The 17,516-nt window shown below is 52.1% G+C and overlaps 1 protein-coding gene across 6 annotated transcripts in view; it reads left to right on the forward strand.

Moving 5' to 3' along the window:
• CLEC16A (C-type lectin domain containing 16A) overlaps positions 1-17,516 on the forward strand; it is a 250,398-nt gene that overhangs the window by 221,528 nt on the left and 11,354 nt on the right. For 3 of the 6 annotated variants that reach the window (XM_064295577.1, XM_064295578.1, XM_064295580.1), the window contains exon 22: positions 7,957-8,121. The exons of 1 other annotated variant lie outside the window; for it this stretch is intronic. In XM_064295577.1, the coding sequence (XP_064151647.1) occupies positions 7,957-8,121 (165 nt within the window). Of the gene's footprint in view, positions 1-2; positions 5,231-7,956; positions 8,122-14,259; positions 15,734-17,516 lie in introns of those variants that run through there. 2 more of the 6 variants (XM_010597308.3, XM_023557369.2) reach the window with 2 other exon arrangements.

A 17,516-nucleotide genomic window follows, 5' to 3' on the forward strand; every position in this document is an offset into this window, starting at 1 on the left:
AGGTTTGCAAGTATAGTCTTTAAAAATCCAAGCGGATTTGCCCACGGATAAAGAGCTGTAGGCTAAACGATTCTACAAGTTCCCAGCTATTTTTGTATGTTGGACGTGCTATCTCTTTGAAAGCAACCAGAAATAAAAGTCTTTACACATTTGGAAGTGCAGCCAGTCAGTGACCTAGGGGGTTGCCGGTGGTGAGGTCCCAGAAACCAGCCTGGTGGTTCCAGCTGAGGCCAGAGAAGCCCCTTCCCCCAGGGGCCTCATTTGCTGACCTGTCTCCATTGCCTTCCCGGCTGGCGGTCAAGTGGCCAGTGCAGACAGAGAAAAATCAGAATCAGAGTTACCAGGGAGGGAAGCCCTTAACACGCCCATAGAATCTAGAGTTTGAGCACAAAGAGCTGAGCAGCAAATTATATGCAAGCTGGTGTGTGAGACGCACCAAAAGGGGTAGGAAGAAGAGTCTCCATGCAGATGTGTGAGCCTCCTGTCTTTACCAGAACCTCAGAGTCCTAGCAGTGAGGGAGGTGACTGCTGAGGGACCCCCATGGGTCCTGCTAGCCTGCAGGGTCATGACTACTTGGAACTCCTCCCACATGTCAATGGGTTCCTGTCTCTGAGAGGATCCGTAAGAGGAGTCCTGGGCCTGCACCCAGGCCTTGCCTGTTCTGTTCTGGGTGAGCCGTTGTTGAGTTTGAATTTGAACCCTGCTTCCTCAGCACCACTCACCACATGCTCTTTGAAGAGTTGTGGGTAATATGGGCCCCTACACCCGGCTTTCCAAAGTGGCTTTCCCAGTCATAGCGCTCTGTTTGGTGGCACCCACCCTCAGCTCTGCTGTCATCTTGCTGATGGTGGGCTCCAGAGCCGGCCTCCTGAGTCATGCCCAGAACAAGGAACCAGTGTGTGCGCCTGCAGATCTTGCAAGCTGCCATCTTTGCAGAGCCACCAGCAGCTGTAATTCCAAACTCATCTCATCCCAGCCCCCCTCTCTCGCCCACGGGATTGGCAGACAGCATGGGGAGGTGAAAGGGCAGAGCCGAGGAAGGAGCCAGCATGGGGAGAAGTGAGGCCACGGTCGTACTGGCTGTCTTCGGTTTTGTGCGCAGGGTCACAGGCCAATTGATTTCTTACTGTTTCCCAGCATCGTGAGGGCTGGTGAGAAAATATGAACACTGCGTCGTCGTCAGAAACCTGAGCTGCAGCTGCAGAATGAATTTGCTAATGACGGGCTCAGGGCTCTGCACCCCACCAGCCTCATTCACATCCCAGACTGTCCAAATGCACGGGCTGCCACTCCTGAATCGGTTGCCCTCAGACCCTGGTTTATTTTATGCTTTTCAGTCTGGAACAAGCAGAAATAAATGCTGGGGTTTTGTTACAACAGGCAGCTTTGCCTTCCAAATATTAGAGCTTTTTCTTAAAGAAGGTCTGTGGACAACTGCATCTCTTTGCAGCACACCTGTCTGAGACTTAACTGCCTTAGGGTCAGGTCCCTCAGGCTAAGAAGCCTCCTGTCTCAGGAGTTCGGGCATCGACACGTGATACCCCAGGGCCCAAAATAGAGGCTGGAGGACCTTGTCTCAGCCCAGAGCAGAGGTCGTGCACTGCCGGCCACTTGGCCAGGAGACGTGCTTGGCTTGGCTTGCCTGGGGTGGCCTCTTTATTATTTTTTGAAAACATGAATTCAGGTGCCAACACTTAAAAAAAAAAAAAGTTTTACATAAAAATCCAGATATCCAGCTTCTCTTAAAGAACCCGAAACCCTGGCCACATGAAGGCCTATGGCTCATGCAACAGCAGTCAGGGAGAAACTGGGGGCTGCACTTGCCAGTTTTCCCCAGCCTCCACCAGTCCCTGTCGTCCCCCTGACATGAAGGCCGAGTGTCCCACGAATCACATTTTCTCATGCTCGCACTGTTGTTTTCCTGATAGAAGAGAGCCGTTCCTCGGTGCCCATGTCTCTATCAAGCAAGGGAAAACGGGACAAGTGGAGAGGACTGTCAGCTTTTTACCTGTGGCCCCCTTATTCACATATGTCACCTATATGGCCCTTGTAGGCACTCGAGTTTGCACACCACAGGCTCATCTTTCAGGTGCCCACTTGCCACATCTGTGGTTTTCAGAGGTCAGATCCAGAGAGGTGTCTGAAAAGCAAGAGGGAGACCACCCTTGGCACGGTGCTGTGCTCTTCCAGCCCCAGGCCCCCAGAGCTGCTCCGTTTTCATCTCATATGTAAGGAAACCTGTGAGAGCTGGAGCTCTACGGGACCACCTTGTTTTTCCAGGTCTCGCAAGTTTTCCACCTTTGACAGGGTGCAGTCTTACCACTTTTCTGTCACTTTCTATTAGTGAGAATATTTGAGTTTTCCTTCGCTAACAGGTTTCCACCTTACACAGGTTCTAGCTTTCACAGGTTCTGCTATGTAAATTGGAGTTCCACCATTTAGAAAATGGGATTTGAAAAAGCCCTGTCATATGGCATCATCATTCCAGAATGAGACTCCATCGCCAGCCAGGCAGCTGTATCTTCCTCGCAGCTGCCTTCAAAGACATTACCTCAGGAGGGTTAATGGCACAGAAACTTAGGGTGAATTGGTGTGTCGTGAGAGCGCGGTCGCCTGGGACAGTTCTCCTTTAGGTCTGGGCTCCCAGGAAACCTAGAGCCAAAAGGTGGGAGAAACTTCGTTAGCATTCCCCGGCCGGAAGCCTCTTCAGTGTAACTTTTCCCTCCCATCCGCCTTTTATTGTTGGATTCGTTGTTTCGTTTTTGTTTTAGTGGCTCTCAGTATTTAGTATTTGTGGCATTTAAGTTTGGGTTTTAAAATACAGCCACCTCCAGTCCTTTCTGGAAGTAGGTAATATGTGGGCGCATCTGTAGGGGACGGGCTGAGGGGTGAGGTTAGTGCTGTCCAGGAGAACACAGAATCCCTGAAGTGAAGCCAGCTGGGTTCCTTCCACTTCAGCTCCCTGGAAGGGCGCCGTGGAATTCCCCCATATACTCAAGTGACTCCACGCCTTCCAGAGGGTAGGTTGTTGTTTTGTTGTTTTTTTTTAACCTGCACTGGTCACACTTTGACCCTGGAGCTAATATCCTCAGGGCAATTACAGTGTGCGAGGCAGCATGCATTCCAGGCAGATCACAGAGGTCAGCATGGCCCCCTGCTCCCAGGAGATTTAGGAAGCAATTGGCCAAAACCCCCCAGTTTTACCCCCGCGTACAGCCAAGCCCTTCCCACTCTTAGGCTCTTGTGGACCCCACTGTTTCTGGATCTTGGCCTCATGTGTCATCTCTGTGTGGCCTGGTATGAGCCACACAGAAACTCGGCCCCTTCACTATTTCCACCAAAAAAGTGCACCAAGCATGGAAAGAGTTGAGGGAGTGTTTCCTGACAATTTGGCAGTCATGAGGGCTCTCCTTCCTCATCTCACTTATTTCTTCTCTTCTTTCTAGTCACCCCACGGCTCCCAGATTGCCCACGGGAGATGCAGGGCCACTTTCCCTGTGCCAGAAGCTCTGGAGGCCAGCCAGTCCCTTGTCCCTATTGGGCTCAGCTCACATGCCTGCATTAGCAAAGCTTTCCCCAACTGTATCAGTTAAGATTAGGTTCAATTGCATACTAAAGAAAACCCAGAAGAGAAGTTATTTTCCCCTCTAGTAATGGAAGCCTAGACCCAGGTAGTCAAGGGCTCCACAAAGGGATTGTCTTGGTCATCCAGTGCTGCTATAACAGAAACACTACAAGTGGATGGCTTTTACAAAGAGACGTTTATTCTCTCGCAGTCCAGTAGGCTAGAAGTCCGAATTCAGGGCGCTCACACCAAGGGAAGGCTTTCTCTCTGTGTTGGCTCTGGAGGAAGGTCCTCGTGATACATCAGCCTTCCCTTGGTCTGGGAGCATCTCAGCGCGGGAACTTCAGGTCCAAAGGATGCACTCTGCTCCCAACACTGCTTTCTTGGTATGAGGTCCCCTTGTCTCTCTGCTTGCTTCTCTTTTATATCTCAAAAGAGATTGGTTTAAACCCTATCTAATTTTTTTAATCCTGTAGATCTCATCAATATAACTGTCACTAATCCATCTCATTACATTATAGTGATAGGATTTACAGCACATAGGGAAATCACATCAGATGATAAAATGGTAGACAGTCATACAAGACTGGGAATCATGACCTAGCCATGTTGACAGATATTTTGAGGGGGACACAATCACAGACATCAAGGACCGAAGCTCCTTCCTGCTCAGTGCTCTGCCATCCCTAATGTGTGGTTCATCCTCATGGTCCAAGATAGCTACTGGAGCTCCAGTGATCATATCCATGCTCCAGGAAGCAGAGTAGAGGAAGGTGCACCCCATTCCTTTTAAGGAGCCTTCCTGAAAGTCCCATGTGTTACCACCATTTCTGTCTCATTGGCCAGGTCGTAGTCACATGGCCATGCCTAGCTTGCTAGATTCTATAACTGTAGGTGAAGAGAGAAGGGGTACTGGGAGACAGCTAGCAATATTGGGAGTCCCAAACTCTTAACTCTGGAGGATTCCAGGTGCAGCTGTGAAAGAAATGATCGTTTTTGCACAAAATAGCTAAGCATCTTTGCAGTCAGGTTTCTTGTGCTCTGCTCAGGGAGACCAACTCCGATACCAGCATTTTTAACGGCAGCAGAGAATTTCGCTTGGACGTGTATTCGGCCTTTCCTAGTTGTTGGGCATGTAGGCCATCTCCAGTGCTCTATTATACACACCAATGCTTTAGTTCAATACCTCCGTCCTGTCACATAAATTCCTAGAGGCGGAGCTGGTTAGATGGCAGGGAAATCCGATGGCTTTTGACACATATACCACAGGCCATTCTTGAGACTTACCAAGGAAGAGCCCAGAATTTTATCTGCTGGAGAAGATCCTCAGGAAACCTGTCTACCTGCACTCTTGTCCCCATAATCTAGACCCCACCCGTGTGTTTCCAAGTACTTGGCAGCCCATGTGTGTTTCACTCGCTTCCAGGAAGCCCCTGGTAACTCCACCAAAGCTAGTCCATCAGGAACTGCCTTGCTGGGGTGAAGCCAGAGCAGGAGGAAGGGTGCTCCTGCCATGGATTTAACTTCTCCCAGCACCACCCCAACCCGTCGACCCATCAGATGAACTTTCGAAGAGGTCACCACCACCCCAGCCTTGAAATTGCGGAGTTTCTTGGGCACCCAGCAAAAGAGCGTCACCAATGACCTTGAGGACGGGGAGAGGGGGAAGTTGGGGGGAGGGAGGGCTTTGACAGCAGGAAGCAAGGGAAGGATTGTTCTGATAGCCCAACTAGGCCCTGCAAGCCAGTAGAATCGAGGTTGGCAATTTCTTTTCTATTCAACTCTCAGAGCCCGTGAAAGACTCATGGTATTTATTAGCCAGTTTATGGCTTGACCCGATCCACTCGCCAAATGAAGGAACTGTAGTACCCTGGGAATTTCAGGACTGCAGTTTCAGCATCTCATTGGTTACCACACACCCTGTCTCAGCTGTCTTACGGTAATAAACCAGGGCTTGAGAGCAAGAGGAGACGTGTCTCCAGAGAAAGGGACTCACGACCACTTTGGTGACAGCATGCCCTTTGTTCACTGGGGTTGGAGTCCTTGCCGGGAGCGGAAAAAGCTTCCTGTGGACTTTGTTCCGACCTCTCCCGGCCCCTCTGTTCATGGTAAATAAACAGCTCGGGAAAAGCCATCTTGACATTTTGATTTGTGAAGGGGTAATTCATTTTCGAGGCAAGTAAACAGCTTGTGAACTTGAGGGTTTACCACTTGAAGTGATTCAGAAGTCAGCAACTATAAAACTGGCTCTGTGGGGCTGTGGCTGATTGCCCCCTGGGAATCTTCCTCCCTGTTGTTTGGATTGGCTGAAGATGTTTGCCGTTGTTAATCTCAGGGCCACCCCCTCCACACATACCCACACACATAATATATCACACAATGCCTCTTCCTGAGAACTCCAAGTACGTTAGTCTGCCATCTTCCAGCAGGCAGACCTCAGCGGGAGGGAAGCTCGGAGCCTCACGCTGCGCCCATCTGGCCTCCAGCGACACACTGGTGTCAGCACATGTTACAAAGTCCCTAAAACCAGGAGGACCTGGCTAGGGTTATAAATAGAGTCCCTAACTTTTAAGGAAAAGGAGTCCCCGGGTGGCAAAAGGTGGTTAAGTGCTCCACCACTAGCTGAAAGGTTGGCAGTTCAAATCCACCCAAGAGACACCTTGGAAGACAGGCCTGGCAGTCTGCTTCCAGAAGGTCACAACCTTAAGTCTTAGTTCTACTCTGCACACATGAGCTGGAATTGATTCAGTGACAACTAACAACAAAAACAAACTTTTAAGGAGCTAATCCCTAGACGAAAATAATCTCACACCAGCACCAGTACAAGATAGCATCTCAGCGGGGCCAGGAGTGGGAGGGCCACAGAGCACAGGCTCCTTTGCCCCACCCTGCCAAGCACTTTGCCTGCCCGTCTGTGGATAGAGGGAGGCGCAGACCCTTGCCCAGGGTCCCACAGCTGGTGAGTGTACACATCGGGGTCAGAACCCAGGCTTGCTGGCACCAGAGCCCGTGCTCCACCATCTACACCAGGCTCGGCACACTGTTTCTGTCGAGGGCCAGGTAGTCTCTGTGGCAACTGCTCAACTCTTACTGTAGCGCAAAGGCTGCCGTAGATGGTACGTATATGAAGCCTCTGGACTGTGTTCCAATAAAACTTTATCAAAACAGGCAGTGGACTGTAGTTTGCATACCCCTGCTCTATACCCCACTGCCTTCCTGGGTTCTGAGAAAGACGAGGTCAGAGCCTGGGGAGAACCTTCTGGAAGAAGTGCCAACAGGGAGCTGAACCGTGTGGGATTCAGGTAGTGCATGGTGGTGTGAGTGAGGTTTGGGGTAAGTGTGGTGTAAGGAGTGGCAAGTCTTGGTGTGAATGGCCAGGAGGGTTGTGGTCTCCTCTCCCAGCTAGGAGAAGGTCTTACTGCCCCACCCTCACCCCGCCCTATCCTGGTGCTGTGCTGACCCGGCCCAGAAGCAGCTCAGTTCTCTAAGCATTGCAACCTTAGTTCCTGCCCAGTCTCCAGTGGCTGTAGCAGAGACTGCCATGGTCTGCACAGGCTCCTGGAATTCTCAACAAGAATTTCTTCCACATATGGTTTTCATGGCCCTTTTAGAAAAGTGGGTGATAGAAGGGCAGACTTTTGGTAGTAGAAAACACCGTCCACTGGAGAAGGGGCTCCCGGGCTGGGAAACTGGCTGCATTTTACTGTAAAGGACAGCACATTATCTGTACCCTCACCACGTGCCAAAGCCCAGGCACTCTCAGTCAATCCTCACAACAGTTCTGAGTGTCGCTGATGCCCCCAGCTCCTCATTAGGGAAACTGAGACTCAGAGAAACATGGTAACTAGTCACTTGTTCCGGAGCTTCCTCAATGAAGCCAGACTTGGCCTGGGTCTGACTGGCTCTGCAACATGGGGCCTGACCGCTCCCCTGTGCTGAAGGGCCATGGGGACCACAGGGTTCCTGCTCCGCAGCATCCTGAGGCCATTCACAGCTCTCTGCTTGGGAACTTTCTACCAGAGTGCTTGTTCCTGCTGCACCTGACTTCAGCAGACTCGAGGTCTCTGGGGCTCTCCCCTTCCACCCAAGAGGGGCTTCAGAGCTTGGATCTGGAGCCTTCTTTGGCGGAGTGCTGGCATGTTAGCAAAGGCCCTGGGTTCTGCCACGAGGAGGTTAGCACCCCTGTCTGGACTTTGCTAGGAAGCCTAAGTCCTGCTACAGCTGGCTCATTTCATGGTGCAGAGCCAGGGTTTCAGGGAGTAGGCTGGCATGGTTTCCAGCGGCCCCTAGTCCTGCTTTTGAGGTACACAGAGGTGGGAAGTGCGGCTCCCCCTTTCCCCTGCCCAGCCCGCGAGCTTTCTCCCTGGTCATGTTGCACCTTGTCTTGTAGGCTTTGCTGTGGCCCAGTGCATAAACCAGCACAGCTCACCGCCCCTGTCCTCCCCATCGCCGCCGTCCACCAGCGGGAGCCCCAGCGGCAGTGGTACCACCAGCCATTGCGACTCAGCAGGCGCCAGCTTGTCATCCACACCTTCCGCAGCCCAGAGCCCATCAGGTACTGGCCACGTCTTCCAGAGTAGGAAAAAATCGGGTTTCAGTGTAGTGTGGGGGGTACCCTGTGACCACTTACTCTGCGACCACTGATGGGAGGTGGAGAGGGCTCTCCCGTGGGGGTGTTTCTCACTCTCAGATCATACCCAGGGCCAATGGCTCAGCTCCTGCTTTAGACTGGCCTACTGACAGGCCCCACCACCCTCGGAGCTGAGTGGGTGGATGGCCAGCGGCACACTGAATCCACCCCAGTACCACCTCTCGTGGTCTCGGGTCACGATGAGAAGGGGCTTTCCCAGGTATAATTGTGTGAACCTTGGGGATAGAATTAATGTCCTTGCTATTCCTTCTTCCTCCATAACATGCCAGCTTCTTCTTTAAATGCTTGGTGCGGTCCAAGTCCCCGTAACTAGAGGCACACCTGGTCGTCCTGTGAGAGCTTTATCCAGATACGGTGGAGGCACCATCATTCCCTCCATTAACTTTATACAAACTGCAAACCCAGCAGACGAGAGAACGTGTCTTCATCATGCACACCAGAGCAGAGCGTGGGGGGCCCGGAGTCAGCCTAGGATGAGTGGCGTGAGTGGTCCCTCCTTAACTCTCAGCTGCCACCTGTACAGGACCAGGGAGCGAAGACACCAGACTTGTTTCTTGAACGGCACTGCCCCCAAAATGCAGCCAGAGAGGCAGGGCCCTAGCAGACCCAGGCGCCATGGTTCTGAGAGATGTGAGGCATCCTGTGGTCTGCAGAGGCCAAGCTCACTAATCCTACAGCCCGGGAGGCTCCAGCCTGCACCCTCAAGTGGGAGCCCTCAGTGTCCTTCACTGTTCCGCAGGGATCAGCCTTTTCCAGGGAACCTTACTGAGCCCACGTTCAGTTCTGAGTGGTGGGTTGTGACAACCAGGCGTGGCCGGGCATGGATCATGGTGGGCCCCTGTGTCAGGAAGCTGACATCTCCCTGGGTACCTGCACCTCCCTCTCTGGGTGCTCTCAGCTTTTGCATTCTCCCCAAAGGGCTAACCCAGCCTGGTCTGCCTATGGCATAGGCCCCTGGTTCATCTGCCCGCCTCCTCCCTTGGCCCTGTCGTCCCCTGAGCATCTCTTCCCTCCATCTGCTATTGACGTGCATGAGGAGACAGGACAGGCAGCAGGGTCACCCTCGAGCCACTGCATTTAGACCCTCTCCAGCCTACCCCGGCTCCTCTTCTTGCCCCAGATTGGGCCACCTCTGAGCCTGTTGTGCCCTGGCTGGTACTTGGAAAATGCAGACAGGTTTCTCCAGAAGTCAAGAACAGATCTGTCTCCCCGACCCAAGCCTGGTCTTTGCTCGCCCTGAGGGATGTGCAAGGCTCCATGTTCATGTGTCATGTGTAACCACATTCTGCCTGCACATGTCCATTTCTGTGTCTGTGCTTGTGCACCCAAACACACACACACACACACTTGCATTTTGGGTGAAAAGTCCCTTCCTAATGTAGCCAAGGACACTTTTTTTTTTTTTTTTTTCCATTTTTAAAGAGGCGTAGCCAGGAGCTACATGAACGGGCCACACACTTCTTTGCCTGAAACTGAAACTGCAAAGACCCCCGTTATCAAAGCCACGCCCCTGTATACAGAAGGCTCTCACTGAGCAGGGCACGGGGCTCTGACCCGGCCTTCCCTGGAGCCTCAGTGAGCATTTCTCTTGGCCTCCCTTTGCACCTCTGCGTACACCCCCACCATATCCTGTATGTGTTTTCTCATCTCAGAAATTGGGGTATTGCCTGGCTGCCAAGGATCCAGGCAGCCGCAGGGCCATGAGTCATGTCAGGGACCCCGCCACATCTGCCCTGCAGAGGCCACTGTGCCATCCCCGTTTTTTATGCCATGTGACAGTAAAAGCCCCGGGCCCAGCCTGCCTGCCTGACTCTGCAGACACCAGAATAACTCACTGCTGCTGAAGGGCGGCCTGTAGGCAGGTTGTACTGCACTCCAAACGGGAAGCAGGCGCCGAGGGGAGCCAGCTATTGATCCCTGGAAGGAATGTGGAGCCAGCATGGCGGGTCCAGAAGGCCCACCTATCGCACACCTCTCAGGGATGCCAGACTTCTGGGCAGCCTTTGGCTTCTCTGTCCATCCAGCTAGCAGCATCTGGGCTTCCGTGTTCCCTGTGGGAGTGGGACCAGCCAGATAGTTCCCACATCTGCCTGGTGTCCTGCCGAGCCATGCTGGGGAGCCAAGGACAGAAGAAGGGGTTGTCTCTGGTAGGCCAGCTGCCCTCCCACCACTTGCCCAGAGTGGTGGCCCAGTGCTCAGGTTCCCGATCAGGGGAGGCCACCTTGGACTACCTGCTCACCAAGCTGTCCTCTTACCAGGGCCCTGGCCACAGTCTGCCAGGGCAACATCCTCAGATGGCCAGCTGAGCTGCAGCTGGGCCAAGGCTTCTGCCTGCAGCCATCAGCCTGGACCAGAAAAAACAGCTGCAGGCCAGCCAAGGGGCCATTTGTCATCACAGAGGGTTTTGAGGGCACAGTCCTGAGTCAAAAACATACCTAGAGTCCAGGAAGCTCCTCATTTGGCTACAGCTGCTGCTGGGCCCTTTCAAACCCTGAATTAGCAAACTCCAGTTGTTTCTTCCCTCTGGAAGGCCCACTTTGCACGGGCAGGTGTTTAGTGGGCTATTCCAGGAAAGACACAACCCACAAGGTGACGGTGCCAGGCACAGTGTCCATAGCTCTGCTCTGCGGTTTTGAAGCTTGAATTGTACAAGGATATCATTAACTGTCATAACAGTTGACATGGCATGGACTCCCACCCGTTAGCCCCTACATGGCCTTCTCGGCTCCTCCTAAAACTGGGCACCCACCATGTGCCAGGCATCATGGTCGTCAGCATATGGTAGATACTGTCAGTGAGTCCTGCCATACTGCCACCCCCCAGGAACTCAGAAAAGGCCAAGCAGCTGGTCTAAGGGCTGAACCTTCATCTTGGCAACTCCAAGCCCATGTTCCACTTTCTGAGACAGCCCTGTGAAATCTCCGATTCGTTTCCTCAGTCCTGCTCAGACACCTCCCCAGGGTCTCCCAGAGACCCAGCTTTGGGTAAGGCAGCCCATGAAGGGCCTCTCCCCTGCCAATGTGCATGGTCTCCCTAGAGTGGTCCTCCCCACTGCCCCTTCCACACCCACCCTCTAAGTCCTCTTCATCAACGTCACCCTGGATCTTACCTACCTTGGGTTTGGGTCGCCCCACCTTTCCACCAGGTTTTTGTCAAGTATCTCCTATATGTAGGCCCTAGGGTGCAGGTAGGACAGCACGGAGCTCACAGTCTGGCAGGGGAGGCTGATGTCAGTCAGAGGAGGTGCTCAGGGACTCTGACAGCACAGAACCGCTGCCTGAGGAGCTGGGAAGGCTTTCTGAGGTGGTGTCACTGATGATGAAAGCAGAGGAGGAGGGAGTTAGCTAGGCTCAGGGTCCATGAAGAAGACACCTTTGAGTCTCACTGGAGTCCACAAGGCCAGAGCCCAGAGACAAGCTGATTCCCTTCCCCATCTCTCTGGGGTGTCCCTATAAATTCTACCCTTCTGGGTACAGACTGCAGGGCCTGTCTCTGGGAGACAGCAGCCTTACCTGCAGGCCCAGTGCAGGCGGAGGGCCTCTCAGCTGGGGAAGGGGCCCTGCCCAGAGGTCATCATGTGCCTGTCACCCACAGGTGCCCCCAGGCAGTAGTCACCTGCTTGTGCGTGTCTTTCTCAGAGACCTTCACGGAGCCTCTTGAGAGGATCTGCAACAGCAAGCACTGGCACTTAAACTAGGGGCCCAAGAGACTGCGAATGAAAGGAAGGGTCAAATCTGAATTCTCCAACGAATAACAGAAGGAACCAACCAGAAAGAGCTGGGGACAGTTCTTAACCTCCTAATGCAGTGCCCCAGGGGACTTCACTGTCTGGTTTTAGCACCCAATGCCTGAGCCCATCTGTTGCCCGTTGCCCTTTAGAGAAAGCACTTTGGGGTCCTCAGAGGGCAGTGGGTTGCACAAGTGCTTTCTGAGGAGGGCTAGGCACCCTGTGCTGCGGGAGTGTCCAGGAGCCAGCATCCTGTACCCACACATCCAGGATAAGGAGCCTGGGTGGCCCCTGCTTGATCCCTGGGGAGAAAATTACAGAGTTAGAGTCAGCTTTTTTTTTTCCCCCTCTTAAACATTTCATGGTTTTGAGAAGCTGAGATTGCAAAGAACATACGGCAGGAAAGAAAAAATGGACCAAATTTTAGAGCCAAATGCAGGACCAGCGGGAATATTTTCAAATATTTTCTGGGTTACCCCTGTGCACACACACAGTGACACATGCACACTGTCATGCACACTCACACGCATACACATCACACCCGTGTGCACACACACACTCTTTGAGGGATTCTGGTAAGGAAACCGTTTCCTTATATGAGAGCTCTGTGACCCACACAGAGTTCCTCAAGCAGCCCCACATATCTCTTTCCAGTGTCCATGTTTAAGGCACATTAAATTATGAGCTGTGGTGACCTCTGACACTTACCCCAAGGTTCCATGGGAAAAACTGAAGTGGAAAGAAAGGAAGAAGAGCTTGGTTCCTGGTTGTGCCTGGTGTTGGGGGGCTGACCATGACAGGTTGTTCTCTGCCGTCATCTCGGCCCATCCTACCTGCTCACGGGACCATTTGTTTGAACAGAATTCATATTCCACCCAGCACAGAGTCACACTCGAGCAGGGCTGAAATTGAGACAGCCAAGAGTGTTCCACGTGTCTCCAAATGTGCATGTCACAGACAGCCGGGACTCTCAGGGACAGAGCCTTGAGTGAGATGCATTTTGTTTCCTCCCTAGTCTTCTCCGTGCATTAATTCTAGACTTCACTCATTTGACTCAGAAATTATGGTTCTTTCCTTCCCAGTGAGATATTCCTGACATTTTTGCTCCAGCCAGTTAGAACCAGGGCTTTGAAGCAGGTCTGCCCGATTCAGTCATGGCCAGTGAAGTGAAATCTGAACAGACCCGAATTTTTTTAACAATGTGGGTGAAGCAGAATGATGAGTGGAACCGGAAAAATGATGGGTTGAAGCCCTGCTAGAAACTTAATTTCCCTCTTTAAAAAAAAGGGCAGCATGCACGTTGCATACCAGCCAAATCCCTTGACTAGCAGAGTTGGAAACAGCAGTGCCCCACTCAAAGACGGCTGCCGACTGTGCCCCTTTGAATGTGTGTTGCTCTCCACAGTCCTGGCAATAATCCAGTCTCACACATCAGGCTCCTAAAAGAGCTCACTATGCCTCTTCCAAATATCCCGTTCCAGGGCTTCAGTCCATAATTTTTCCTGTTCTGCTGCTCCTTTTGCTGTACTCAAATTTGAAAAATTCAGGTCTGTTCCGGTTTTGCTTCATGGGCTGTGACTGAACTGGTTCGAACCAGTTCGAAGTCATGATTAGAACCCCTCTTGGCCTGCTCGCCCAGGGTCAGGCCTTGCCCTTGTGGTTCAGTCTTGGTTTTCAGAGGTCTTCAGATCAGAGCTAGGTGGGGCAGGGGGCCAGGGGAAAATGTGTGGACCGCCTTGCACATCAGGCTTTCCCAGAACTCTGCCCTTCTATGGACAGCCTTCCTGCCGTGGGATACTGGGAACTGTCACCTCATCAGTTGGGGTCAGAGATCTGCTTGTTTCTGCTGACGGGGCCACACCCCACCAGCCATACACCCTGCCCTTTTCCAGCAGTCCTGAAGATGCAAGGTTTTCACTTCTTCCTGAGTCCCATCAAAAACTGACAGCCAGTTTTGTTCTTCTGTCACCTGAGGTTTCTGACTGAGAACAGATGGTGCTGGTGATCCCAAATCTCACCTTTCCAACAGGACTGAGCCCTCGCTGTCTGTCCCTTGATGAGGCTGCACATGCGGGCCAGTTTGGTTCTTAGATGTCCTGACGCTGCCTCGTCCTGGGGGCCAGGTGGGGGCTGGCTCTTCCCTGTCCGTCCCCCTCAGTTGTCATCATGAACACACATGTGGACCCCTCAGCCTTTCCCCTGTGCTCTCGTTGATGCTTGGCATCCATTGCTGCTCTGTGTCCCCTCCCTCTGTGTCGCCTCTCACTGTTCCATTGTTAAAGGCTTTCTATGATCTGTCGCTGTGTTTCCTCTAGTCAGGAGTGGCAGGAAAGGACGCCGGCGTGTGTTCAGCCTGTCGGAGGCCGACAGTCACGGCGGCCACTGGGTTTAGTGCTTCGAGCAGCAGCTGTCACGGCGCCTCACGCACAGTCACCTCAGGCAGGTCTCCTCCGCTAGCCTCGGCGAGCCCCTCCACCCTGCACCCCACGCCTACCAGCCTGTGGTCTGGACCAGCAAGGTGGGCCGAGCTGGGCCCAGGAGGGCATCTGCCCAGGCTGCTGACTGGAGAGCCGTTCGCCAGAGTCAGCGCTTCCTGAGCTCCAGCCCCTTTCTGGCATGTCTCCTCGGAGGACCAAGTCCCCACTGAGTTCCTTTTCCACCAGTTCTTCCTGACACACTGTCCATCCCCATGAAATACCCACCAGCATCAGGCTTGGCACAGGGTCCCCCAGCCAGCCCTGCAGGGCCCCCCAGTATAGGCAACGAGGATTGGGTAGTAGTTGCAAGAGAATTGGGACTTTGTAAAAAACAACCAAGAAGTCAAATAGTTTCTTTTTTATTTCCTGGTCGCCTTCAAAGTTAAGGGGTACGTTTACTCACATTCCAGCCAGCGGCCAAGAGTAATCTCACGTAAAAATGTGTTGATGAATGTGACTTCATCATCTCCCCTTTTTACATCCAGCGCTTCCAATAACTGGCCAAGACTGGCCTGTGGGCTGCTGGGCCACCGCCCAGCCCCTCTGCCAGGGCCATCACCACTGCCTCTTCCTGGGACGTTTCCCTCGTGGCTTCCGACGCGTCCTCTCCCACAGCAGTTGTGCTTGTCAGCTGGGATCCTTTTGCCTTCCTTTGAGTTTGAAAGCTGTTTCCTTCTGCGCTTTGCTCTCCAGCTAACTGTGCAGCTCACCCCCTCCTTCCTCTTTCCCCTGCTCCCTGCCTTTTCCCAGCCCGAGCACATGCAGTCCAGTTTTCACTGGAAACTGTCACTCAGTCAAGAAGAACCAGTTGAGTCCCAGCCCCAAAGCTACTGATCAGCTTCTGAAGGGGCTGGACACCCCAGGGATGTAGGGGACCCACTGCCTCAGTGTCAGCCCAGGCTGGAGCTATGGCGAGGCCTGTCCCCTCGCGTGGAAATCTGGACTCCTGGACTGCCCGCTGCAGCTCACTCACTCCCTCAACCCATGGCCAGAAAGTCAGAATTGTCTCCAAATCACTTGTTTCCTAAGCCAGGCCCCAACGTGCAGCCTTCAAGCTCCAAACCCCAGCAAGTGACAGAGGCCTTTCAGCAGTGACCACTGCAGCTTAACACTTGGCCAGAAAATGGTCTCAGGGCGTCATTCCCCACCCTCACCTGCCTGGTGAAACCCTGACACAGTTCTCCTCCCCGTCCCACTTGGCTGAATAAATTTATAAATTACTTTCAGGAAGCGGTTATTAGTTTTAAAAAAAATAGGGACAATATTGTGGGTGATAGATAAGAGACTATTTTTTCCTATTATAAAAAAAGAAACAGTTTTTAAGGGAAAGAATTGACCCTTTTTTATAAAAACTTGGTTTTCCAAAAAAAAAAAAAAAATTATATGTGGTATTGTATATTTGTCTGTTTTTTAACGTATTTGACTGCAGCTCTCCCACATCCTTGATTTTTTTCATCACCAAAAACCCCACCAGGGATCAGGGAGAGATTTGCCAGCTTTTTTGAATATCCCTATGCAAATACAGATTTGAGCAGAGAGAGAAAACATGAAGGAAATGCTTTGTACCCAGTCCCCAGATGGTACGACAGGGCCATTTGGAGAGTCAGTCATTTCTAAACTGCCTTGTCAGCAGCTGACCCTCCGTGCATACACGTACCTATTTACATTTGTAGATCTGCTCACACTTACCTGATGCGAGCATGGAGGAGCCCACATTCTGTCGAACAACTGGTGGGTTACGCTGGGTCAGAATGTGACCCTGAGCAAACCAGCCTCCCACCACAAAGCCTACCTCTGAATGGAGCAAAAGAGCTGAGATTTAGAGAAACCTGAACTCCCGAGTAGTGTTGACTCAGCGTTCCTGGGCCCAGAGCTCAAGTCACTTTGTCCAGTACTGCCCACAGCGTCCACTGCCCCCTTCCTGCATGAGGACAGACCCAGGCCCAGTACACCAGTTTTCTCTAGACCTTCTTTCTCTCTGGGGGAAAAAAATTCTTTATGAAGAATTGGAACCTTCTAGAACTTGTCTTACTGGAGTCTTATTGGAAGAAACTCTGATGTGTGCTTGAGGAGGCTCACCCTGTTGCTGTGCCTTCTCTCCACAGTGGAGATTCTCTTCCTCTCCTTCATCCATTTCTGTGGCATTTGGTTTTATTTTGCTCCTGGTTTTTCCATTATTTTGCTCTATGTTCATTTTGCAGTTATGTTTTGTTTTAGCTTAACGCTTTAAAAAAAAAAAAAACCTAACTGGAATCACATTGAACAACAACAACAAAAAATGCCGCCATTCCCAAGGCCCCAGGTATTTTCAAACTTAGCGCCAAACGGAATGTAGTCAGCGCCTTCCACCGGTAGCCTTTCAGCCCACGATCTGTACAAGTAAGACTTTGCTTTCCAAGCGGGTTGCCCACAGCCCTCTTATCCATGTTCTTAAATTACCACATCTGAATTCCAGAAGATGTTTTTCTCAATGAACTCCAGTCTCATCTGGCGTTCCTGCCCAGGCAGACTCATCACTGGAAAGCGAATCGGCAGTTTGTGTGTAATCTAATCAAGAACTCTGAAAAGCACTGAAAAAAGAAACCGCTTCTCCAAAAATAACTGCCTCAGGTGGAGCCTGGCCCGCCTTCCCCCTGCCTAGCCCTGTGGGGAAGTTTAGGAGAGCGGTGGCCCTGGGCGATTCCAGCCCCTTTCTGGATGCCAAGTCAGCGCTTAGGGAAGGGCGAGGCAAACCACAGTCCTAGGTTTTGTTTTGGTTTGCAAGCTGAAAAGTTCTCCAGAATTCCTTGTTTCTGTTTTTTTTTTTTTCAATTGCAGTGGGTTCCCTCTTGGGTAAATGTCACCAAATTTAGACTCTGGAAATGGCCTGAAGTTATGATCCTCCCTGAGCCTGTGTTTATCAGCATGCTGGTGGAACAAGACTCACCCTCCAGAAAGCCTTCCCAGGCTTTCCTCTGCTTTCATAACCCAGTCACTGATCTTGCATGAGCCCCTGATTCTTCCCTCATCACAAGTCAGGGTGACCCTGGGCCCTGGCAGGTTCCCCGGGCCACTTGGTAAGACTGGATCTACCAGCATCTGCTTCCCTAGAAGGA

The sequence above is a fragment of the Loxodonta africana genome, chromosome 12 (genome assembly GCF_030014295.1).
Source record: "Loxodonta africana isolate mLoxAfr1 chromosome 12, mLoxAfr1.hap2, whole genome shotgun sequence".
NCBI lineage: Eukaryota > Metazoa > Chordata > Mammalia > Proboscidea > Elephantidae > Loxodonta > Loxodonta africana.